Here is a 26,462-nt window from a genome sequence, read left to right on the forward strand (position 1 = left end):
AGGGCCGAGAGAGAAGGAGAGAAAATCCAAAGCAGGCCCTGCACTGTCTGTGTGGAACCCAACTCGGGGCTTAAACTCACAAACCATGAGATCATAACCTGCGTCAAAACCAAGAATTGGATGCCTAATGGATTGACCCACCTAGGCACCCATCATGAAAAACTTTTGAATTAGTTCTTCTGGCCAGGAGTTCACAGTACCTGAGAGCAAGCTAACACATCACTGTAGGATGTTTTCTTATTTTCCAAGGTAAGCTGCTCTCTAATGAGCTATTGAGGACCAGGTGGCCTCCCTTTTGCAGATAAGCAAAGTGAGAAGACTTGAAACTGCCCATGATGACTGAAAACAATTAACCACTGTTTTATTAGAATTGGAATGATGCTCTCCTTTGCAGAGTCGTTAAGTCGGGCCCATCTTCCATTTGATTTTTTGTTATATTTTTCCAGCCTACTCCAGTAGGGTCAGTTCATGTAGATTCTGGTGCATCTGCAATAACTCGAGAAAGCCACACACACAGGGATCGGCCGTCACAGCAACAGCCTCTGCGAAATCAGGTATGTGCTGGACCTTCCTTGTTTCAGACATTCTACTTCTTACTAAAACCAAAATTTTTCGGCTTCTCTGCTTAAGTGTATATACTGAAATTAAATACAAAGGACTTGCCTTTTCTCAGGCATGTGGGGTGGCATTCCAGCATCCCTGGGTGCTATAACGGTACTGAGGTGTGGTCAGGCACCTGATACGAAGTATCCAGTCAAGAGAATTAGGACTTGTCCAAGTCTGTTGGCTGAAAGGGGCCATCTGCCACAGGCCCGAAAGACCTGCTGAACCACACAGGATCAACAGGGTAGCCCATTTGGGGTCTCATCTGTAGTCCAGTGTGGGGTACTCTCACTGGTGCTGGGGTGGCTTTTGGTCGTCTTTATTTATTTTTTTTTTTTAACTTTTTTTTTTTTTTTTTTTTTTTTTGAGACAGGGAGAGACAGAGCATGAACAGGGGAGGGTCAGAGAGAGGGAGACACAGAATCTGAAACAGGCTCCAGGCTCTGAGCTGTCAGCACAGAGCCCGACGCGGGGCTCGAACTCACAGACCGCGAGATCGTGACCTGAGCCGAAGTCGGCCGCTTAACCGACTGAGCCACCCAGGCGCCCCTGGTCGTCTTTATTTATTTGTTTAAAAAAAATTTTTTTAATGTTTATTTATTTTTGAGAGAGATAGAGACAGAATGCGAGTGGGTTAGGGGCAGAGACAGAGGGAGACACAGAATCGGAAGCAGGCTCCAGGCTCTGAGCTGTCAGCACAGAGCCCGACGTGGGGCTCGAACTCACAAGCCATGAGATCATGACCTGAGCCGAAGTTGGACACTCAACCAACTGAGCCACCCAGGCGCCCCGATCATCTTTATTTAGTTTTGTTTTTGTTTTTGTTTTCTGATTAAGAAGAGTGGGTAATTTGGACTTCTAGCTGACCTGGGCATAAACTGGCACCTCTCTTCCACCTCTGCTCCTGTCCCCATGTGAATTCTAGAGCTGGCCAAGTAAAGTGAAGATTCACCTTTGCTTTAGGCCACTGCAGAGGAGACCATGCCATCCATCCTTCAGTGTTCATGGTTTGAGAAACTAATGGTCTATGTGAGAGGCTTCTCTCAGCCTAAAGACAGAGGAGGCAAACACACAAAAATCAGCAAATTTGACAATATTTGAAGAAAGACGTCACTGATTGGGAAGGAAATATGACAACTTTCGTCTTTATATCATATACATTTGACCCTTGAACAGCACAGGTTTGAACTGTGTGGGTCTACTTATATACAAATTTTTAAATAAATATAGTATAGTATTGTAAATGTAAATGTAAATATAGTATTGTAAATTTTCTCTTATGATTTTTTAATAACATTTTCTTTTCTCAATCCTTATTTTAAGAAAACAATATAATGAGTATAACATACAAAGTATGTGTTTATCAAATGTTTATGTTGTTGGGAAGGCTTCTGGTCAACAGTCAGCTATTAGTAGTTAAGTTTTGGGGGAGTCAGAAGTTATATGGGGATTTTCAACTTCACAGTGGTTAGTGCCCCTAACCCCCACGTTGTGTTGTTCAAGGGCCAGCTGTACGTTGCTAAGAGAAAACTGAAGACCCCAGTAGATAAATAAGCAAAGGATAATAAACAGATACACAACATGTTCAGTCATTATCAACTCTCAAATTAGCTCGTAACCCTGACCTCACGTTTTAATATTCACAGACATATTTATAATAAAATGCAAAAATGCTTATTTCAGATGCACATATGAGAAAGTACATAGGTTAACAATAGCGTATAGAAGTACATACACACAGGGAACATCTGACTGGCTTAGTCAGAAAAGCATGTGATTCTTGGTTTCACGGTCGTGAGTTTGAGCCTCACGTTGGGTGTAAAGATTACTTAAATAAATAAAACTTAAAAATTGTTTCTAAAAAGAAAGAACATACACATGTACAGTGAAGTACATGCACAAATATGGATAGACTCACCAATAAGCACATATTCTTGGCAAAATGTATGTCTTGGTAAGAAAAAAGTATAAAGGAGGGAAATCTGTGTATTTAGTAGCTAAGAGAGAGTAGACAGGCAAAAAGGTGGGGTTTAGCAAATCATACACTAATTGGATCCATAGTTACATGCTTTAATCAAAGTAGTTGGCTAGGAATTACAATTTGACTGGCTTCTGATTGACACAGAATACTGCTGATTCTGTGGTTGTTCTCTTCTACCTCTCTTGTTAAAAGTGTAGCTGAGTGCACACTTAAACTGACACTCTGAGACGTGGCTCTGGACTTTGAAAATCCAGAATCAATTATTGGAATCCATTTTAAGAAAACAACCCACGATATAGATTAAGTTATGTGCATAAAATTGTCACAGTGTCACTTGAAACAAACGTTTTAGAAATGATCCACTTATTATTAAGGGAATGGTTATGGATCCAGCTGAAATCTTTTAGCAAAAAAACTGGGTTATAATAAGGTAAATTGTAGTGGGCTTATTCAGTAGAATATTATGTAGCCACTTAAAATAATATTTAGGAAAACTTGTAGCAACCTGAAAATGTTTATGGTTTGTAGGGTGAAGAAATCAGAGTACAAAATTAGAATGACAGCATGATTTCCCCTCAGGGAAAGGGAAAATGAAAAAATCAGTGGAAGGAGATAATGCCAACATATTAGAAGAAACAGATAATGTTGTAGGTAATATTTTTCCAGACTGTTCTATGAAGAAGTTACATTATCCTATAATGAAAAATGCACTTAAATAGAAAAGGTATGGAAAGAAAAAAAATCAGTAGTCAGTAGTGAAGTCCACATAATCAGCATATCTGCCCTAGTACTCATGTTTTCAGAATATTTCAAATTAAAATAGGTATTTCCTATAGTTTTCCATGTCTTTTCTGCTTCAGTGAATTCTTAATCAATGCTGCTGTTTTGATTGGATTTTTAAAGTATGGGAAAAAGAGATGTTGAAAACCTGGATTGCCAGGGTGAAAAAATTAGTCAAAGCTAGTATCTGAGTAAAAGTACGCTGATTTTCAGTGTACTTTTTAAAAATTTATTTATTTATTTATTTATTTATTTATTTATTTATTTATTTATTTTGAGAGAAGAGCAAGCAGGAGAGGGGCTGAGGGAGGGTGGAAGGGAGAGAGAGAGAGGGAGGGAGGGAATCCCAAGCAGGCTGTATGCCCAACATGGGGCCCTATGTGGAACTCAGTCCCACAGCCCTGGAATCATGACCTGAGCTGAAATCAAGAGGCAAACGGTTAAACTGAGTGAGCTACCCAGGTGCCCCTCAGTGTACATTTAAGTGAAGGGTCTTTAAACTAGTGTGTATAATTAGGAAATCTTACTGCAGTGCAATAATAAGCTTCTTTCTGAAGAATTGAATCTTGAAATTCTCTCTGATTTCTTTTTTCTTTTTAGGGTTTTTAGTATCCCTTGGCTGCTAAGGGATTGAAATTCCCCACATTAATGCAAATTTTATACCTCTCTCCCAGCAGGATTCTGAATCCTTGCTGGGTTGAATTCTTTCTGCACTCTGCCCTGTGGGTAAATGTATTTCTAGTATCTGTTCTACCTTTACACTGTGTCTTAGTCTGGTCTCTTTGCTTTTATTCCATCTTTAGGGTTGTTTTCTTATGTTTTTAGGGTTTTGTGCTTGTTTTTTCAGAAAAATTGCAGCCAAATATGTCCTTTACATTACTCCAAGAATTGAAAGAAGTATGTTATTTTTTGGATTGGTACTTGTCAAGTTTTGAAATCAGCAAAAGAAGAAAGTAAAATCTCTCTTTGAGAGATCCTGACAAGTATTAACCTCACTTTAGGGGCAGCTAACTTTTTCTCAGCAACTTTGACTAAATAAGTCTAGCTGGAGACCTGCTCTGTGAAAGTATGTCCTGGGGATACCAAGATAAGTAGGGAGTCATTGTCCTCAAAGAATTGCCAGGTAGATCAGCCAGGTAGCCAGATAACCATAACACAAGGCAGAACAGAGAAGTTCCCAAAGTTTCAAATTATCATCATCAGAGATTGGAAGAAGACATTTCATCTAGTGACAGTTGAGCGTGACAGTTTCAGGAAAGAAGATGCATTTGAAGTGCTCTTGGAAGAGTAACGTGGACATGAAAGAGGCATTCCATGCAAAAAGGAAATATGAGCAACAAGAAGTTATCTAGTTCATTTTCCTAAAATATATGGTGTGAATAAAGGAGACAAGGCTAGGAAAATTATCTTGGAGCCATTTGATGAAGTTCCTGGAATGATGGGCTGGAGAGTTGATATTTAGTTTCACTAGGGAATAGGTAGGTACTAAAGGTTTATGAACAGAGAGGAGTGATGTGATCAAAACTTGGCTTTAGAAATTTTTTGGCATAGAACATAATAATGGCTTGACAGCCAGCCTGGAGACAACTAAGAACGCAGTGCATCCACTTTGGAGGTTAAGGGGGCCTAGATGGGCTGTAGCAGTGAAAAAATGATATAAGGGTGTGATCTGCCAGACTTGGTAGCCCACATGCATGTCAAGATGGAGGGAGAAGGATGAGTCAGAGTAGTTGCTGAGATTTTGAAGCCTGAATAACTGGGGGGTAGGTGGTATAATTACTGGAAATGGGAAAGTTGGGGGAGAAACTTCTTTGGAGTTTGATTTTAGGCATCTTGAGTTTTTGTCACGTTTTGTTTTGTTTTGTTGTGTTTTTGAAAGAGAGAGAGCACACGTGCATGTGCAAAGGAGGGGCGAAGAGAGAATCTTAAGCAGGCTCCACACCCAGCAAAGAGTTGACCTGGGGTTTGATCCCATCACCTGTGCCGAAATCAAGAGTCAGATGGTCAACTGACTGAGCCACCCGGGTGCCCCTAGGCATCTTGACTTTTAAATACTAGCAGTGTATTCCAGCTGAAGGTGGCCAACACACAGAGGAGGACTTTCAAAAAAAAAAACAAAAAACAGTGACATATTTGGAAGTCAGAGCATGGAGGTAACATTGATGATAGTGCCAACAGAGTCTCATTCTGGGTAAATCTGCTCTTCATTTGTGGTGGAGGAGTGAGACTGGAGATGAACAGGCTGTTTAGTCCTATACTTAGATTAGGAGGAGAAAGAAGGGGAGCTCAGAACTTGATTTTAGCTTAGCCCAAGGCTTTGGCCATAGGACATTTAACCTTTTGGGGGGGCCTCAGCTTTCTTAAATGTAAGCCTATAAATAAGGGTAGAGATTTTTGTTGCTTTGTTCATTGCTATCTCCCTAACACCTAAAAACAACGTCTACAGTAGTAATTGTTTGAATGAATGAGTGAATGAATGAATGAATGAATCTGTCAAATGAGCATAGATGAAGTCAGATGTCTGTTTAAAATATAGATTTTTATTTAACCTTCCATGAAAAATAAATTGCACGCTTTTCTTCCTACTTGTTTTCTGTTTCCACAAAGATCCATTCTGCCTCCTTTGGCAGCCCGAGTAGGGCTAGACTGTCCTGAAGATGAAGGATGTTAAAAAAATAATAAAACAGGCTCTTGCTGCAAAGTAAGTTCGGGCAGTTGTATTCGTTCTCTTCCATTACAATGAGAATTTTCAGAGAAAATAGGCTTTGCTATTCTAAATTGTAGGTATATTGAATTGAGTACTATTTGGTTCCTAGATGCAGTGATAGATCTCAAATATGGTTCCCAAAGAACTGCATTTAAACTCACCTACATAGGGGCATCTGGATGGCTCAGTCGGTTAAGCATCCGACTTCGGCTCAGGTCATGATCTCATGGTTTGTGGGTTCGAGCCCTGCGTCATGCTCTGTGCTGACAGCTCAGAGTCTGGAGCCTGTTTCAGGTTCTGTGTCTCCCTCTCTCTCTGTCCCCCTCCTGCTTGCCCTCTGTCTCTCAAAAATAAACGTTAAAAAAATTTTTTTTAATAAAAAAAATATTAAACTCATCTACATATACTAAATCTGTTTTTTACAACTATGTTAATATCAGATGTTTAAGAACATTTTTTTTAAATGTAAATTTTACCCAGCTAGGGAACTATAATCAAATCATGAGTTTGGATAGAACAAATACTGATAAAAGCTAGATCAATTTAGAAAATTACCAATGGATTTGTCTTTTCTGTTATTTTCCCCTTGGTACTTGTCCTTTCCCAGGTCCAAAGATGGTAAATCTTACCATGGCTGTGGTTCCTCTGTAAAGAACCATCCATTAGGAAGGGGTTGAAAAATAGTTCTGCCTCTTTCTACTTGGCAAGCTTCCCTTTGCATTCTCCGATCAAATGTGATCAGGAAGTAAGTCCTGGCAGTATCCAGAGATCTAATTTGGAGTGCAGTGTATTGCACTGTTGAAGGTTTTATTCATTGTGTTTGCTCAGTGTGCTAGATATAGAATCTTGCATTGACTAGGATGTGCGTGCAGGAGTATGCTTCCTGCTCTTTCTAAATCTAAGCCTGTGGCAGTCCTTACTCAAGTAAATGCTATACACATGCTACCATGGTTCAGAAATTTTGATAGTTACATAGGTTTCTGTGGGCATATGAAGAAGGGGTACTTGACCTAGGAGGTTAGGGAGAACAGATCTGTTTTGAGGTTGGAAAGAGTCACATTGGTCATCAAGAACTGTTAAACTCTATCAGACATGGTATCCTAACATCATAATATTGAATAGCACTTACTCATTTTTATATGTACAATATGTGTTCAGGGGAAATAATTTTATTTTTGTAATTTTCTACTCGGTGAACTGTTCATTTACAAATTATCAAGTTTGGCTGGGCAGGAAAATATGAATCAAATGTCAGAAAAGCCGATCTCTCATCCATCTAAAAGAACCATATTTAAACTAACTCAGTACCTTATAAACACACAAGAAATGAGCAATAAAACTTGAAAGTGTCGAGTCATGTTGAGTTTTGAAGGTGTTCCCCCAGTAAAAGTGTTTCAAGGGCACCTGGCTGGCTCAGTGTGTGGAACATGCACCTCTTGATCTTGAGGTTGTGAGTTAAAGCCCCACATTGGATTTAGAGATTACTTAAAAGTAAAATCCTTTAAAAAAAAAAATTAGTTCAGATTTGTTTGTATCTTGACTCCCAAGAGATGAGATTAAAGGGATGTAAAGCCTTAGAAAAGTATGTTGTGGTTTAGTGCTGTGGTGCTTACTGGAAGAAGCTTGTTATGAACATAGCTTTTCCAAAGGAGAGATTAAACCAGGTTGCTAAGTAGCCAAGATGGCCAAAGATCTTGCTAAAATGAATATCTTTATAGATTCTTTTTAAAGTCCAGTGGCTTTGGAAAAAACAAAAGTTGATTAATTCTCCATTCACTTCTTTTGACATAATACTACTTCGTTTTCAGCAAGGTTCATAGTTTGTTAGTTGAAGAGGCAGATGAGTGTGCTCAGAGAAAGTTTACGTCCCTTTCTTTGACCTGTGTGTAATTTCCTAACTTGCTGCCTGCTGTCTAGCAGGAACTTGGGTATAGAGATTGTACTTTCATCCTGTCACCCTCCAGCATAGAGCCCTGTGCAGAATGGGGCTGTCCCTCCTCATTTCTGGGACCTTTATCCAAAGGGAGACATCAAAACAAGGAAGTGTAAAGAAAACTGAAATTCAGTCATTTTCTTACCTTCTCCCATTTGTCACCTATTTGCTGCTACTCACCTCTGCTCTAATCCTATATTCCATATTAAAAGTTCTCTTTGTGCAGTGGTCCCTGGCTAGCTTAGTGAAGCACATGACTCTTGATCTGAGGGTCACAAGTTCAAACTCCATGTTGGACCTGGAGCCTACTTAAAAATTATAAAAGTTTTGTGTAGTCTTCAATATTTTGTATTTCAGCAGACATCTTGTGTTGTAGGAAGGCGAATCTGGAGTAGTCCTACCTAGATAAGTCATCCTTCTCTAGTTGTGGCAGGATGGGGATTGAAGGGTGGCTTCTACCCTTTTGAATAAGAATAAGCAGGGGCGCCAGGGTGGCTCAGTCGGTTGAGCTTCTGACTTCGGCTTCGGATCTCACAGTTCATGGGTTCAAGCCCTGCATCGGGCTCTGTGCTGACAGCTCAGTCTCGAGCCTGCTTCAGATTCTGTGTCTCCTTCTCTCTCTGCCCCTTCCCTGCTCACACTCTGTCTCTTGAAAATAAATAAATGTTAAAAAAAATTTTTTTAATAAGAATAACCAGGGTTTGAGTAGAGTGTTTCAGACCTCTGGAATGGTTCCGTGATTTTTCTCAGAGCTTCGCAGAATTGACACTACTGTCTCTGTGGGCCTGCATTTATTGAATTTGGGAATAATCCCTCCCAAGTTATCAGTGATTTTCCAACATCTCTGATCTTCACTATCAAGGTTGTAGAATACAAGAAGGCATTGTTTACACACACAGCAGGTTGCATGGAATCATCCTTGTCTGGCACAGAAATTTGGTTCTATTTCATGAACTTAACAGAAGAAAATTTTTTAATTTTGTTGAAGTATATACACTTCAGTAACCTTGCCACCTTTTAAAAATTTCATACCTAAGGTCAAATATGCTCCAGAAAAATTTCTTGAGGTATTTCTTGCCCCATTTTTTTCTCCTTACATCTTACCCCTATTACATTAAAAAAAAAAATTTTTTTTTAGTGTATGTGCTGCCAAAGCAAGCACAACAAAATTGTTTTTCATCTTGGAAGTGTGGTAAGACAATGTAATCTAATGTATTCATTGCTAACTTTTTGGTACTACTCAGTCTCTATTTTTGTTAATTATAGCTTAAGACTGTAATTATATAATGAGGCCTAGAAGACCAGCATGTGAAACCAAAATGTTCTGTTTAGGTGGCACCTTATAGAGTACTTTGGGAGCCATAAAGTGAAATGGAGAAAGTTCTTTATAAATATAATCAAAATTAACTTTTCAGAATAACTATATAACTTTATATAATGAATGGAATTCAATGATTTATTTGCTGCAACAGGAGAAAAATGTTTGCCTGCCTTTTGTTTCAGAACAGGAGCTTTATCTCTGATAAGTACTGGAAAGAATTTTCAAGCCATAGATGGTATCTGAGATGTTTTCAGAGAGTATTTTCCTGCCCTCTTGTGTCATTATCCCCAATGTCTGTCCGTTAATCCCTGCTAGATGACTGCTGGGAGAGATTCATTTCCTCTGCCCTAAATCACGGGTGGTGGTTTTGACTTTTTACACCAGGCTCCTCGGTGTTTCCCCTTAAGTAACTTTTGTTAGCTTTGTCTTTGATTTATGTTAAGCTGGATCGCCACTTTCTTATTTCCATGTTCATCTACTGGATAGTAAACCAAGCATTTCCACACAGGTAATGCAATCCCAACAGAAGATTTTAAAGCGTTCCCCCCAAGGAATTCCTACTGCTTGAGATTCCTGCTCCTGCCTTTGGGAATTTACACACTCCATGTGGACCTTTGCCTTTCAAGTAATGCAGAGAAATTGATATTGCTGAGTGACTCTTCTGTCCATCGAAGCTCCTGACTGCCTTTTAGATAGACACGTGTGCATGAGTGGTCTTTGAGAGTGAAAAGTTCACATGCCGATCTCCTCTACTGGTTTGCTTAGTAGGACTATATCCTGTGCTGATTCTGCCCAGTCCTAATCCCCTGTACACAGCATTGCCTAGAATACCTATCAGGTACACGAGCAGAACACTGTACTTGTCAAGATTCCTCAGTTTCATCTAGTTCCTGGGCACTCAGTTGCTTTCTAAAACTGGCAAATGACCCATTCTCCTTTATCAACTTATATATACCAGTCTAAGCCCTTAAATTCTAGAAGGGAATAGCCACAGAGTTTAGTATTATGATGAAAAGTAATTCCCAAAGTGATGAACCGACAACCGCAGGTTCACATCTGTCTCTTGGTTTTGTTGCTTTCAGTGGATATAGAAGTCACTGGAGGGCAGTAGTCTGGTGCGGTGTGCTCTTCATTCATCACAGTGGAAGCATTTAGGAAGCAGCCTGGAATTGTTAACATTGTTTTTCTCTTTCTAAAAGATAAATAACACATTGCTTTAATGATGGAGATGGAGTATGACTTTAGGCCTTTGGAAAATGTCTTGCTGTTTTTGAAATCCAGACATAAATGTTCATTCTTTGAATAAATTATGTATTTAGCTAGAATGAATATAAATAACTACATAGTCCTGTGAATCAGACAGTAGCATCAAACCAGACTTCTGATATGTGTTTCAGTAAACAATGGAAATAGTAGTTGATCAGCTGTCCAGGTTTTGTTAAACTTAAAAGCATATGAGTTTTATACGTACATTTCTTGCCATTTTCATTCAGTTTTATCTGCCTTAAAAACAAGCGCAAAACAGAGCATTCATGAAAAAAGTAATCACATTAAATATTTTATCATGGAACTCAAAACAACACCGAATGGCTTATAAATGTGTGGATATTGTTTAAACATTTAAAGTTTTTGAGAACTGACAGTTGTTCATAGTAGTTTAGGAGCTTAAATAAAGTCCTAGAGAGAACTAAAGAAGCTATCACTAATACAAAATAGTTATTGATATTACTTACAGTATAAGAACAGATTTATTCTCGGGGCACCTGGCTGGCTCAGTTGGTAGAGTGTGCAACTCTTGATCTTTGGGTTGTGAGTTCGAGCCCCACATTGCGTGTAGGGATTATGTAAAAAAATAAAAGATTCAAAAAAAACCTGATTTATTCTCAAATCTCTAGTAATAAGAAGATATGAGATTAAGTGCTCTGAGAATATGGATACTGTCAATAAATTTATAAAAACTAAGAGTATGTTATAAACTACAGTCTTATTTGAAAAGTGAAACATCTGAACCTCTGTTGGCAGAAATAGTTGGAGGGACAGATATTTTGGGTACTTTCGATTCTCAAATGTGACTAGAGGTATAGAGAGCCAAACCCCTCTTTGGTTAGAGAATATAGCAAGCAAATTAATACAAGCTGCCTCCTTACAGAATATGCTCATTCCATGAGGAATATCAGAAAACATGGCCAAGATCCTTTACAGTGCTGTTACCCATGTGGCTTCATATTACATTAATAAAGATGAGTAAGTTTTAGCTGGCATATGAGGCTTGGGTTTGTTGTTGTTCTTTTAATGTAAAAAGCTTTTTTAGTGACTTACACTTGAGCTTTACACAACTCTTGTCAATGAGATACAGAAGAGGGAGACTGAGTATGAGTCTCAAACCACCACTTCTTTCTTTTTCTTTTTTATAAAATGCACCATTGATAGCTGTGAACATCTCTAAGATTTATTGCATCCTTGCTGGTTTTCGTGCAGAGCAGCAATATCACATCCCAACCCCTGCTGCTGTTTATATCAGCAGCAATTAAAATTTGATTTACCAATCCCTCACTGCTGCCTCTCCAACTCCTCATTTTTCATTTTGTAGAGCCTTAGGACTGTTACAGCTGAGCATCATGATGTTAACACCTCCTCAGCCATCTGGTACAGGGGAAGAGGCACCTAAACAGATTCTTCAGAACAAAAATCACAAATGAGCAAGATCAGAATAGTATGAGATCTAAAAAACAGGTAAAGAAGGAATGAAGAGAGCCTGAATGACAGCAGAACTGAAAGCAGAACTCAAAAAGGTTTTGGATTTAAAGCCCTCCTTTTTCTGGGGGAAAGATCTGCCTTTTGATATCTCGAGGAAAATAATTCATAGTAGTCCTATCTAAAACTATTTGTAATTCCAGACTAGAGGCCATTAGCTAGAGGAAGCAGGAAAACATTGTAGCCTTATCCACCGCCACCCCCCTCCCCGGCCCCGCCATCTTTTCATGTTCTTGACCTGTGAACCTGTTTTGAAGAGATACTTTTTTCATTCTCTTTAGATAAGAAAGTATATTCCAGCCACTGCCACTGCTCATTTTATTGTATTTGAAAGTCTTGTGGAGGTTTATGTTGAGAGTGGTAAACTCCCTAAAAGCCATATTATCTTGATTCCTAATGCTAGGAATTTTCTGTATTGACTACTGTCTATTTAGGTAGATCTTTAATCAGTGAAATGATTTGTAAGTATGATTGTTCCTTTGTCCAATAGTCTTAACATTCTGAATTTGGTCTGCTTAGTGGCTACTGAAATTTTACTAATATGGAAGCTAAAATTGATTCCAGCTTTTTGGTGGTTCCCTGGTGGTTCCCCCCACCCTTTTGGTGATTATTGTTTTTCTGTGTCTGGGTGAGGATGGTGTGCTATAGAGTGTCATGTGTTGGCTCATTGGGCTGCAGTGAATGTAGCCAAGCTAACTTTTTTCCAGTGCTTTGCAGCGGTTGTTAGTTTAAAATCCAAAACGAAAACAAAACCCTCAGGGACACTAATGTACTTGATTTTGTTATTGCTTGCTGTTGCTTCACCTTTCCTTCCATATCTTGCTCTCATGCTTCCTAATGCCTGAGCAGACTGCATCGTCAGAGCGCCGAGGAGAGTGGGAAATCCAGCCCAGCCGGCAGACCAATACCTCGTACCTGACGTCTCACTTGGCTGCAGACCGCCATGGGGGATCAGTGCAGGTACTTACTGCCTTTATTGCCTTTTCTTGGCCTTCTCAGCTTGGCTGGTGGAATGTTGACTTGCTTCTGAAACTTTGGTTCCTTTAAAAAGGAAACTTACTGCAAGGTTGAGCTGTTTCTATAGTTAACTGAATATCTGTGTGCTAATTTTCTGCCTAAGTAGACTTGGAAGAATCACTGGATGGGATGATTGTTGGTTGTCATTGACTAAGAAACATCTCTGTGGTTTCTGATACTGATTTCTGGTTAAACTTGTCCTACAACCTTGATACAACTCATGATAAACTGTAAAAATAACGTCAAGGTACAAGTATGTTAGTGTCAAGTATGTGAATTTTAAAGACTTGAAATGTATAAAGTAAGTATTTTTTGGATAGAGGACTGCATAATGTAGCTCATTTCATGATGATATGTGCCTTAGCACGTAACATGAGAATGCTAATTGGTCCAAGCCAACCATTTTTGAATGCGTACCCAAGAAGTTGGGCTGTTTCTTTTTTCTTTCTGGAAAAAGTGTGGTCTTGGGGAATTATTTCTGATTTCATTTGGACTATTTTGAAGCTCTGTTGTCTCTAGTACATAAGAATATCTTGTGTCTCTTTACTTTTCTTATATGTCACTGTTTTAATAATCTTAACTCAAATACATCTTTCATACTATTAAGTGACACCACCAGTTGGGGCACACAGGTGAACTCAGAGCTACCAAATCATATAAAGGGATAGACAAACCTTTTACATGTAGAAATGCATTTTGATAGGCTTGATTGTCTAGCATATGCTTTTTTATATGAAGTGATGCACTGAAGATCGTGTTATTCACAGGAAGTCAGGAGACAGCTGTGGTTCTGTAGAAAAAAACAAAAAAAAAATCAGAAAAACAGGAACATCTAGGTAAAAAAAAGTCTGTGTTTTAGGAAGCCACAGAACCCTAGATGCTCTCTCCCACCCCAGCAAAGACCAAAGACTTATTCTTTGCTAAGGGCAAAATAGAGGGGCTGTGGATAAGAGGAAATGAGGCACATTTTGAGGGAGGGGTGCTATCCTGAAGAAAAGGTACAGACACTAAATGAATGTGTGATCCATACTTAAATACTTAAGACTTTAGTCTTTGCAGTCTCCCACTTGTGTAATTATTTTTAAGTTTATTTTTTTTTTTTAATTTTTTTTTCAACGTTTATTTATTTTTGGGACAGAGAGAGACAGAGCATGAACGGGGGAGGGGCAGAGAGAGAGGGAGACACAGAATCGGAAACAGGCTCCAGGCTCTGAGCCATCAGCCCAGAGCCCGACGCGGGGCTCAAACTCCCGGACCGCGAGATCATGACCTGGCTGAAGTCGGACGCTTAACCGACTGCGCCACCCAGGCGCCCCTAAGTTTATTTTTTTAACTTTGAGAGAGAGCGAACAAGAGAGAGACAGAGAGTGAGAGAGATTGAATCCCAAGCAGGCTCCACACTGCTAGCATGGCACCTGATGCAGAGCTTGAACTCACTGACCATGAGATCAGGACCTGAGCCAAAATCAAGAGAGAGATGCTTAACCAACTGAGCCACCCATGTACCCTTGCAGTCTCTCGCTTTTAAGTATAGGCAGCAGATGGAGGATTATCAGATTTCTGAGGAAAGCCTTTAATAAAAAAGGGACCGAAGCAAACAACAACAGTAACAACAACAACAAAAACTTCATTATTAATATCCCCACAGACAGAAGATATTGCAACTATGAAGTAAGGATAGGATGCTATTTAAAAAAATTTTTTTTTTAACGTTTATTTATTTTTGAGACGGAGAGACAGAGCATGAACGGGGGAGGGTCAGAGAGAGAGGGAGACACAGAATCTGAAACAGGCTCCAGGCTCTGAGCTGTCAGCACAGAGCCCGACGCGGGGCTCGAACTCACAGAGTGCGAGATCGTGACCTGAGCCGAAGTCGGCCGCTTAACTGACTGAGCCACCCAGGCGCCCCGGATAGGATGCTATTTTAAAAAGGAACATTGTAAGAACAAATTAAAAAGAAAAAGAAAAAACAGAGCTCTTGGAAACTAAAAACATAATAAAAACTTTAAAACTGAAGAGTTTGGAAGATAGAGTTATAAGGAAGGCTCCCAGAAAAAAGATGGAGGTTAAAATGGTAGACAACATTTCTCAAAAAAAAAAAAAAAAGAACTACCATGCAACCTAGTAATTCCACTTCTGGATATTTGTCCAAAGAAGATGAAAACACTTACTGAAAAAGGTATGTGCACCTCTATGTTTATTGAAGCATTATTTACATTACCCAAGGTATGGAAGCAACCCCAAGAGTCTATCGATAGATGAATGGATAAAGAAGATGTGGTACACATGTGTGCATGCATGCACACACACATACACATGCATTACACTATTAGTCGTCCATAAAAAAGAATGAAATCTTGCCATTTATGACAACATGGGTGGACCTAGAGGCTTTTGTGATAAATGCAGTATGTCACACAGAGAAAGACAAATACCATATGATTTCACTCATCTGCGGAATCAAAAAAAAAAAAACACACACAAACCAGAAGCAGACTTATAAATATGAGAACAAATTGATAGTTGCCAGAGGGGAGGCAAAAAGGTGAAGAGGATTAAGAGGTATAAACTTCCAAACTCAACACCCAAAAAACAATTCAGTGAAGAAATGGGCAAAGACATGAATAGACACTTTCCCAAAGAAGACATCCAACAGACACATGGAAAGATGCTCAACATCACTCATCATCAGGGAAATAGAACTCAAAACCACAATGAGATACCACTTTACACCTGTCAGAATGGCTGAAATTAACAATTTAGGCAACAACAGATGTTGGCGAGGATGCAGAGAAAGAGGAACCCTTTTGCACTGCTGGTGGGAATGCAACCTGGTGCAGCCACCCTGGAAGACAGTATGGAGGTTCCTCAAAAAATTAAAAACAGAATTACCCTGCAACCCAGCAATTTCACTACTAGGTATTTATCCAAAGGATACAAAAATGCTGATTTGAAGGGACACTGTCAACAATAGCCAAAGTATGGAAAGAGCTCAAATGTCCATCGACTGACGAATGGATAAAGAAGATGTGGTATTATAATGGAATATTACTTGGCAATCTAATGAAATCTTGCCATTTGCAACAATGTGGATGGAACTAGAGTGTATTATGCTAGGCAAAAGACAAATATATGATTTCGCTCATGTGGTATTTAAGAAAGAAACATGAGCATAGGGGAAAGGAAGCAAAAATAAGATAAAAACAGAGAGGGAGACAAACCATAAGAGACTTTTTTTTTTCCAATATATGAAATTTATTGTCAAATTGGTTTCCATACAACACCCAGTGTTCATCCCAAAAGGTGCCCTCCTCAATACCCATCACCCACCCTCCCCTCCCTCCCACCCCCATCAACCCTCAGTTTGTTATAAGAGACTCTTAAATACAGAGAACAAACTGAGGGTTGCTGGTGGGATGTTGGGCAGGGGGATGGGCTAAATGGGCAATGGGCATTAAGGAAGGCCCTTGTTGGAATGAGCACTGGGTATTATATGTAAGCGATGAATCACTAAATCCCATTCATGAAATCATTATTATGTTATTATTATATATGTTAACTGACATTGATTTAAATAAAAAATAAATAAAAAGGTACAAACTTCCCATTAGAAAATAAGTAAGTCAAAGGGATGAAAAACACAGCACAGGGAATATAGCCAATAATGTAATAACTTTGAGGGCACCTGGTTGGCTGTCAGTAGAGCACGCGGCTCTTGATATCAGGGTCATAAGTTTGAGTCCCACATGGGGCACAGAGATTTAAAAAAATTTTTTTTAAATCATATAATAACTGTATGGTGACAGAGGGCAATATACTTATTGTGGTGAGCATTTTGTAATGTAGATCATTGTTAAATCACTACGCTATACACCTGAAACTAATATATGTCAACTGTACTTCAATTAAAAAAATTTAAAATGATTTTAAAAATGAAATAATACAAACAATGTAAGATTTAAAGTTCAGGAAGTCTAATTTCTTAAGAATGGGAATTCCAGAGAGAGAACAGAGAAAGTGGGGTAGAGGAAATCATTAACAAAATAATTCCCCAGAACTCATAAAGACTTGTTTCCAGATCAGAAGAGCCTACTGAATGCCCAGCATAATGGATGATAGAACCATACCAAGGTACATCATTGTGAAATTTCAGAACATGGAGGACAAAGAGAAGATCTTTTGAGCTTCCAGAAAGAGAAACAGTCAACATGCAAAGAAAGGATCAGGAATTAGTGTAGCTTCAAATTTCTGAATAAGCAGTTCTGGAAGCTAGAAGGCAATGAACAATGCTTTCAAAATTCTAAGAGAAAAATTATTTCCAGTGTGGAATTCTATACTCAGCCAAACTGTCAGTCTGGTTGGAATATAGAAAAAAGCTGTTTTCAAAAATTTGTGCTCTTAAAAATTTTACTTCTCGTGTACCCTTGTGCACTGTGAAAATGAGTGAATAAACCAACGAAGAGGAATATATGGGATCCAGGAAATAAGATCTGACACATGAAAGAAGTGAAGGGACTCCCCAGTGCAATGGTAAAGTTAGGAGATCCCAGAAAGACAGCAGTGCACCAGTAGAAGAGGATAGCCTGTCCCAAACATAGGTGTTCAGGGGGCCTTGAGAACAATTTTACCAAGATGGTGAAATGACTAGGATACCAATTTGTCAGAATATCTTGAAAGCAGCTGGGTAGATAAATGACAGAGTTTGGTTAGAATTAATGATTACAACTAATACATAAAAACCTAAGTAAAAATAAATTTTAGTGGCCGGTTGGTAGCTCAGCCGGTTAAGCTTCCAACTCCAGCTTGGGTCATGATCTTGCAGTCTGTGAGATCCAGCCCCACACTGGGTTCTGTGCTGACAGCTTCAGATTCTATGTCTCTCTCACTCTCTGCGCCTCCTCCACTTGCACTCTGTCTCTCTCTCAAAAATAAACAAACATTAAATAAGTAAATAAAATTTAAAAGATAATTAACTCCAAGGAAAAAAGGAAATTATACAGGGAAGTAAAGAACCATGGTATATACTTCGTGGTACAGGTATAGTTTTTAATAGTCATAATGTAAAACTAAGAATTGATCTAGTTAAAATTACAGTATAAAGTGTAATGAAAGGGGCACCTGGCTGCCTCAGTCAGAAAAGCATGCAGATTCTTAATCCCAGGGTCATGAGTTCAAGTCCCATGTTGGGTATAGAGATTACTTGAAATAAATAAAGTTTTTAAAAAACTATAATGGAACTAGAAGGATGAAAAAGGTGAATATATGCCTAAAAATGAAGAATCAAGATGCATGCAATTCAGAGATGTGGAGGTAAAATAAAAGAATCAGTTGTAAAGGAGGTGAAATGGTGGAATAGGGGAAAGAGACTGCTGTTTTTCCTAATGATCCTTGTAGAAATATGTGCTTCTTTATGCAATGTGTTCATAGAAGTCTGATTTAAACAAAACCTAACAACTTAAAAAATACATAGATACACACACGCACACACACATACATACATATCAGTTTTTATCTATCACATTTGTAGTAAATTATAAATTTAAGAGCCTATCCATCTGCTATTGTTGAAATGTGAATTACAGCTATTTTAGAGAATTCTTCGGCACTATCTTTTCAAATCAAATATCTACACTTTTTGATTCAGCGAATCCAGTTTCAGATAAATATTCCTCAGAAATGCACAGATACTGAAGATACATATTCTAGAACAGTGCTGCTAAACAGGACATCAATCGTTTGTGATTTCAGATTTTCTAGTAATCACATTGAAAAGGTAAACATAATCAGGTGATAGTAATTTTAATAATATACTTTAACCCAGTTTAAAATAATTCAATGTATAGTCAGTATTAAAAATATTTATGAGGGGGTGCCTGGCTGGCTCAGTCGGTAGAGCATGAGACTTGATCTCAGGGTTGTAAATTCGAACCTCGAGTTGGGTGTAGAGATTACTTAAAAATAAAATCTTAAAGGTCATCTGGATGGCTCAGTCAGTTGAGCATCAGCTCAGGTCATGATCTTGGGGTTTGTGAGTTTGAGACCCATATTGGGCTTGCTGCTGTCAGCCTGTCCATGCGGAGCCTGCTTCGGATCCTCTGTCCCCTCTTTCTGCCCCTATCCCGCTTGCACTCTCCCCAAAATAAATATTTTTAAAAGTAGTAAAAAAAATAAAATCTTCAAAAAGATTCTAAGATATTTTACTTTTTTTATGGAGTGTTAGAAATCTAGTGTGGGGGTGCCTGGGTGGCTTAGTCGGTTAAGCGTCCAACTTTGGCCCAGGTCATGATCTCGCAGTCTGTGAGTTTGAGCCCTGTGTCCGGCTCTGTGCTGACAGCTCAGAGCCTGGAGCCTGCTTCAGATTCTGTGTCTCTGTCTCTCTCTGCTCCTCACCTAATCATGCTCTATTTCTCTCTCTCTCTCTCAAAAATAAATGTGAAAGAAAGAAAGAAGAAAGAAAAGAAAGAAGAAAGAGAAAGAAGGAAAGAAGGAAGGAAGAAAGGAAAGAAGGAAGGGAGGAAGGGAGGAAGGAGGGAGAGGGAGGAAGGAAGGAAGGAAGGAAGGAAGGAAGGAGGAAGGAAGGAAGGACGGAAGGAAGAATCAAGGAATCTAGTGTGTATTTTACCCTTACAGAACATCTCTGTTTGGACTAGCTACATTTTTAGTGCTCAGTAGCCACATGTGGCATGTAGCTATTGTATTCGATGCTGCAGTTTAGAATGTTGGCACTTGTTTCTTTTTTTTAAAAACATTTTTTTAATGTTTATTTATTTTTGGAGAGAGAGACAGAGTGTAAGCGGGGGAAGGGCAGAGAGGGAGGGAGACACAGAATCTGAAGCAGGCTCCAAGCTCGAAACTGTTGGCACAGAGCCCGATGTGGGGCTGGAACCCATGAACTGTGAGATCATGACCTGAGCTGAAGTCCCACACTAAACCAACGGAGCCACCCAGGCGCCCCATGTTGCCACTTGTTTTCTAATACCAGAAAATCTGAGGCAACTAAATGTTTATAATAGGCATTAACTAACATAATACTTCCATACAGTGAATAGAGATCTCTGGTATTATGGGAAATGTCCAAGATGTGTTGTGGAAAAAAGCAAGTTGTAAAATGATATGTGAAATTTGGCCCCATTTTACTTATTTTCACATACATATGCAAATATATATATAAGAGGAATAGTATACATATATGTTAGTTATGCAGAATGAGAAAAAAAAAAGCAATGTAGAGTAGCGGAGGCAAACACAGCCAGTGGGCTAAATCCCACCCTCTGCCTATTTTTACAAAGTTTTATTAGAACACAAACACATTCATTTGTTTATATGTTGTATATGTCCACCTTTATGTCCAGTGGCAGAGTTGAGTAGTTTCCACACAGACTGTATAGTCCAAAAAACCTAAAATATTTACTAGGTATCTTTTTATGTAAATGATTTGCATGCCCTTGTTCTCAAGGAAGATATACTGAATTTCCCAGTAGCCATGTCCATGTGATTTCATCATGGGAAACCTGCACTTTCTTATGTAGTCTTTTTTAATACTCTTTTTTTTTTTTTTAACAATAAACATGCTTACTTTGTAACTAGGGGAAAATACAAAGATTAAATAATTTTTAAAAGGAAAGTACCTCATAATCAGGCATATCTAGACAGTTTAGTTAACTAGATTTGTGTTCCCAGAACACAGAGGTACCCATTTGGACAGTGTTTCCTACTGTCCACTGTAAGGGGGTCTCTTTAGAATTGAGTCATGTAGAGTCTCTGACAGCACTTTTGGAAAATGCAACCTGCCTGTACTCCCTGTAAACCAAGTTCTGCCAGCTTCCCCCACTTAGATAGGGGACAGGCAAGTGTGCGTTTCCCTAATATTACATTAAGCTCTGCTGCTCCTCACTGCATCTGCCTCTTTAATTGTAGCCCCAGTTTTTGTAAACTCAGAAAGGCTATGCTTTTTGCAAACCAAATCAGTCCTACTTTTTTCTGGCGCAGCAGATGCCCACGTATTTTCGAGTTGTCTCACTTTCCAAAGGTAATGTGTTCAAACCATGCTTAGCCTATCTGGATGACCTGTAGACACCACAAACCTGGTAGGGAGTACAGAGCACCAAGATGAGAAGAGCTTGCTCTGAGAAGGCACATGGACACTCCCGTTCTAACCTATTTCATTTGCAGACCCCACCCCCCCTCACCGTGCTTCCCATCCTTCCACTGTTTCCACAGGTCTTCCACATGTGGAAGATCTAAATTCAATTAAGGCAGTATGTTTTTCTCTTTCAAAAAGATGACTCCAGAATTGTTTAAATGAAAATGTATATGAAATATCTAGAAATCTCCAGGGCCAAGCAAAGGCATGAGACTTAAGGATGACATTTAACTTTTAACTAATATTTACTTTGCTCAAATCTTTATAATTTTAAATTATTACATTCTTGTTGAGATCAGTATTATTCCCATTTTATATATAGGGAAGCTGAAGTACAGAATTACCAAATATGTTAGTTGGAAGAAGAAGGATTGAAATGTTGACTGTCAGCTAAAGTACTGTTCCCTTTGGTATATAGCTCTCACTTTTCTTCATAGTAATGTTTTGAAAAATGGGACTTACTAAATCAAATTTTTTTTCAAATTTTTTATTTAAAATATTAAATTACTTATTAAAAGAGATGTTACCAATATTAAGGACTAAAGTTCAAAATAGCACTTCACCTTAGTTCCTTCCATGGGTAGTTCCTTATGATGTTAATTACTTTGGTCTTATGTGAGATAGCCAGAAGAATGTGGGATTGATTTTGATAGTGATTACAACAAATTAACTTTCAGTATTCCAGGTACACAAATAAGCTTATTTTTTAATGAAGTTATACTAAAAATTCAGTAGGAAAGGTATAAAAATGATACTGCTTAAAATACTAATAATTTATTGCATTCATAAGGGTGTTTTGATTTGGGGATTTGGTCTTTTTGTTTTTTACAAATTTTCAAATTGCTTTCTTCAACATCATTAACTTGCCATAGTAATTATGAAATAGGTGGGACCAAGGTTGTTGGCTTGGTCTTACAGAATTAGAAACCAGAGGAGGCTGACGGCAGAGCAAGGCCTGGAATCCGGCTCTTTGGTCACCTACACTAGCATTTGTTCCATTGCACATCTAAGTAGCTGTTCAGTGGTTTGACAGACTACCTCCAGCCTAAAGTGAATGCTCTAAAGACCTAAATAAGTAGCCACTGATTCGCAAGCATATTTTAGTTATAGTTAGAAGTTAGTGACCAGGTACTCACTGATAACAGATAAGACGTCTAGTGTATAAAATGTAGATCACCTCTTCTTTCTTAGATTGCCCAAGGATATTGCTTATAGGCCAAGTGACAATTTGTAGCAAGGAGAAGTTAGAGAGCATGAGACACTTGAAATACTGTGGACAGGCACCATGACCCAAAGTCACCAAGTAGTCAGCAGTGGTGATGCTTGCTGACTCCTGCTTTATTTGTACCCATTGAGGCCAAGACATTTTCTTTAACATCTTACCTAGCTCCGGAATTGTTCTTTAAGAAACTTACGATGCTTTCTTCTCTAGCCCTTGTGCTCGCAGAATACATTTACCAGCGTGACCACCAGTGTTCAGCCAGAACGTGCCCCAAGAAATAAATGTAGCCTGAAGAGGTTAACAGGACAGCACTAGCATGAGGAGCTGTGCTTCTCTAATCTGTAAACCTTCACTCCTCAAATTTTGTTTTTGCTGGTATTTTTCCTTCTCATTTTGAAATTTTCAAATTTATGGAGAAGTTGGTGGTGGTGGTGGTGGTCCAATGAACCCATGTATATCCCTGACCTCAATTGATGATTATTAAGATTTTGTCATATTTAATTCTGTGGTGGTAGTATGGGGGTGGCAGAGGGAGAGTGTGTGCGAAAGTGTTTGAAAGTAAATTGTAAACATCATTGTATTTTATCTCAAAATGCTTTAGTTGGCATGTCCTAAGAACAAAGACATTCTCTCATGTCACCAACAACACCATTGTCATACCTAAAAAATAGAATAATAATTCTGTAATATCTAATACACAATTCATATCGCATTTCCAATTGTCCTCAAGATTAATTTTATAGGGTCTGGGATCTAATGAAGGTTTGCATTTAGTTGTTATGCCCCTTTAGTCTCTTTCAATCTCTTAGTTGCTTAATCTACTCATCTGTAACACTCACCCCTGTATTTAAAGGGAAAAAGTAAAGTTTTTAAGAGTCCAGGCTTGCTTCCTATAGAATGTCCCGCATTTTAGGTTTGTCAGTTTTTTTCCATCATGCCAAAAGTTCAGATAAAACTTGTTTTGGGCAAGAATATTACATAATGTTATGTAGTATTTTTTTATGTCAGGAGAAAAATAAGGTTGAGTGGCTCCATTAATCAGAGGTGCTAAATTTGATCACTAGCAGATTCCTAGGGTAAGTCCACATGTAATGTTGTAGGTTTCTTTGACTAACCATACATCCATTGTTTTAATTTTTTTTAAGCATGTATTCTTAATAAAAACAATACATATTTCTGGTTTAGAAATAATGGTAAGTAGAGACTGCTAGTAAGTAGTGTTTACCTTGTGTGCCCTTTATTCTTTGAGTAAATACCCCCAAAGATCCCTTATACTAAACATACCCTCCTGCCTTCCTCTTTATGACTGCACAGGAAATTTTTTTTTTCTTCAAATTAGCTGCTGGTGAGGACCCCAGATCTAAAGGGGGGTAAGAATAAACATAATGGAGGGAGAGTAACAGTAGTATGAACACTTGCTGAGCCATTACCATGTACCATGGCACTGGGCTAAGCACTTTCTGTGGATTGTCTGCACGGTAACCCTATTAGGTAAGCAGCACTGGTTCCCATTTTGTGGGATTAGGAAGCTCAGGCACAGAAAGACTGAGGATCTTGCCCAAGGACCCACAGCAAGTAAGTGGTGGAGCTAGGGTTCAGACTCAGGGTTGCCTAAATCTAGAGCCCGTTCCTTACTTGCTGTGCTGCCTCCACTATTGTGTGCCAGGTATTGTACCAGATACTGTCTCATACATTTGCTTCTATAATTTTCACATCCACCTGTAAGAAACAGTCTCAAATAGCTGAAGTTACTTATCCAAGAGCATATGATATCCGAACCATTCATCCTATTTTGTGGTTCTCTCTCATGTTTCAGCCAAGGTCTTTAACAGCAGAGAGGTTTGTCCAGCGGGGTCCCTTTTCCCACTCCCCAGCACCCACATAAACAGGAATCATGTGCTGGAAATGAAACCAAGTGACAGAAGCAGCTGCACAAGCAAGAGAAGCCTGATCGGGTCTATATTAACCAGATGACAGGAGTGTGAGCCTTCAGTGAGAAATGGGATGACACTGAACCTGAAATAAAGGTTGTTGAAATAAGACTGGTCTTCCAAGGAAGAGTGTTTCCTTACCGTTTGTCCTCTCACCAGAGAGGATGTGGCAGTCTTGTTATTTGAGTGACTTCAAACCAGTGATCAAAGCCATGAAGAAATTTCTGAAGGGAAGTGTGATTGCTTATAATCTCTAATGCCCATTCTTGATTTCCTTTTTAGAACTTTTTTTCAGCATCATCCCTGAGTCTATTTATAATTATAGCATAATAAACTGAGAGAAGTAGAATTAAAGAGAGTGATATGACCTATTCCATAGGCTTTTTGTGAAGATTAAATTTACACACAGTGTAGCCGAGCACTGACACAGAGTAGGCATTCGGTGTGGAAGTTCTTACAGGATTACATCATTGCATTTTGTGTTCTCACATGATGTGGGGCTGGGAACCTTACCTAAATTAGGACATTTGGACCCTCAGCCCAGGAAAACCAGCATTCCAGACACTGCCTGGTCAGTACCTAAACTGCAGACTAAAACTCCCTTAGAGACCCTCTCTGGTGCTGGCAGGAAGCCCCTATTGCCATGGTGTCTATCACACTCCGTCTTTCTGTTTCAGGTGGTTAGCTCAACCAATGGAGAGCTGAATGTCGATGACCCCACAGGAGCCCACTCCAATGCACCAATCACAGCTCACGCCGAGGTGGAGGTAGTCGAGGAAGCTAAGTACGTTCATCTTTCGAGGGGGCTCTTGAGTCCTAGGTTGAAAAATCTTTGTCTCTTCTTCTCCATGTGCTGCTCATCTCAGACTGGATTCCTCATGCTTGTGTCCTCAGCTTTCTTCCTTTGACCATTTTATTTTTTGCATGGTACCCTAAGGCTGCTTCTGCCCTTCTTTAGCTGTGATTTCTGGGAAGACCATCACATTGTTCTAGTCCACATCAGGCAAAAGGCCTAGTGAACCAAAAGAATCATGGTATAAGAGCTAGAACAGATAGTAGTCATGAGCCTCTTGGGTCCCTCCGGGATACAGAAAACAATCTGCTTATGTAAATCATGGGCCACACTGAACAGCATTTGATTTCTGGTTCTTGGCTAACAACTCTGCATGTACAGCCCTAGAGCGAGGGCTTCAGGGCCATTTTGTTCTCACTTAAAATGATTCTGGATTCCAAGAGACTCCAATAAGTCAGGCAAGATAGTCTCTACACCTGTGAGTAAAACAGTCTTGGGAGGAGAGGAGATCACAATGTTCCCAAGATGGGGAGGAAGTGACTCTACTTCCTTTTCTGCCTCTTTTGCCTATGAACGTGTTGCCCTGCCTGTACCACCGGCCCCCAGGTGCTCTCTGCATAGCGTGTGGTTAAACTCTTAGCATATAGAGTATAGCAGGAAATGATTGCCAATTCTGCTGCAGAAGCAGCGTTTCTATCACTTCTTCCCCTTTTTGCCCCATCCCAAATTCCGATCCAGATTTAAACTCCCAAGAAGACATGAGGTAGGGAGAGAGAAGTCCTTTACAAATCAGTAACTGCTGCCAAGCCTGATACAGATGACCTTTCCTGTAATGAGAATATTCAGGCTATCCCAGTCCTGTCAGAGGCAGACAACATATTAACAGTGATACCCGTGTCCTAGGTGCTCTCTTGAGCCCCCAGATGGCCTCAATGCAAGCCAGAACATGCTTACATCTCTGGGAGTAAGGTGGTGGGAAGCCAGTCAAGACCTGCATTCTTCCCTCCAGTTATACTTTCTATGGTTGTCCCCCCACCCCCACCCACCCCTCTGCTGTCCTGCCCATCTATATGATGAGTTCACTTTGCTTCCAAGAGGTCCTTTCCATGGAAAGGACAGGAATCCTTTGAGGATTCCTACCCAGTAGATAAAAAGCACCCAAGAACGACTTGGATGACCTTCCACAGGCACGAGTCACTCAGTCCCTGATGACTATAGGCAGCTTTAGGTGCTCCTCTCCTGGTTTATATAGGGCTCTGGTAAGTAAGAAAGGCAGG

General features: G+C 39.3%; 1 protein-coding gene across 4 annotated transcripts in view; it reads left to right on the top strand.

Moving 5' to 3' along the window:
- The window catches only part of CSNK1G1 (casein kinase 1 gamma 1), a 165,310-nt gene that overhangs the window by 126,570 nt on the left and 12,278 nt on the right, over positions 1–26,462 (top strand). For 2 of the 4 annotated variants that reach the window (XM_030317942.1, XM_030317941.1), the window contains exons 10-12: positions 447–554; positions 12,929–13,039; positions 25,070–25,176. In XM_030317942.1, coding sequence (XP_030173802.1) covers positions 447–554; positions 12,929–13,039; positions 25,070–25,176 — 326 coding nt within the window. The remainder of the gene's footprint in view (positions 1–446; positions 555–12,928; positions 13,040–25,069; positions 25,177–26,462) is intronic. The other 2 variants (XM_030317944.1, XM_030317943.1) reach the window with 1 other exon arrangement.

The sequence above is a fragment of the Lynx canadensis genome, chromosome B3 (assembly GCF_007474595.2).
Source record: "Lynx canadensis isolate LIC74 chromosome B3, mLynCan4.pri.v2, whole genome shotgun sequence".
Lineage (NCBI taxonomy): Eukaryota > Metazoa > Chordata > Mammalia > Carnivora > Felidae > Lynx > Lynx canadensis.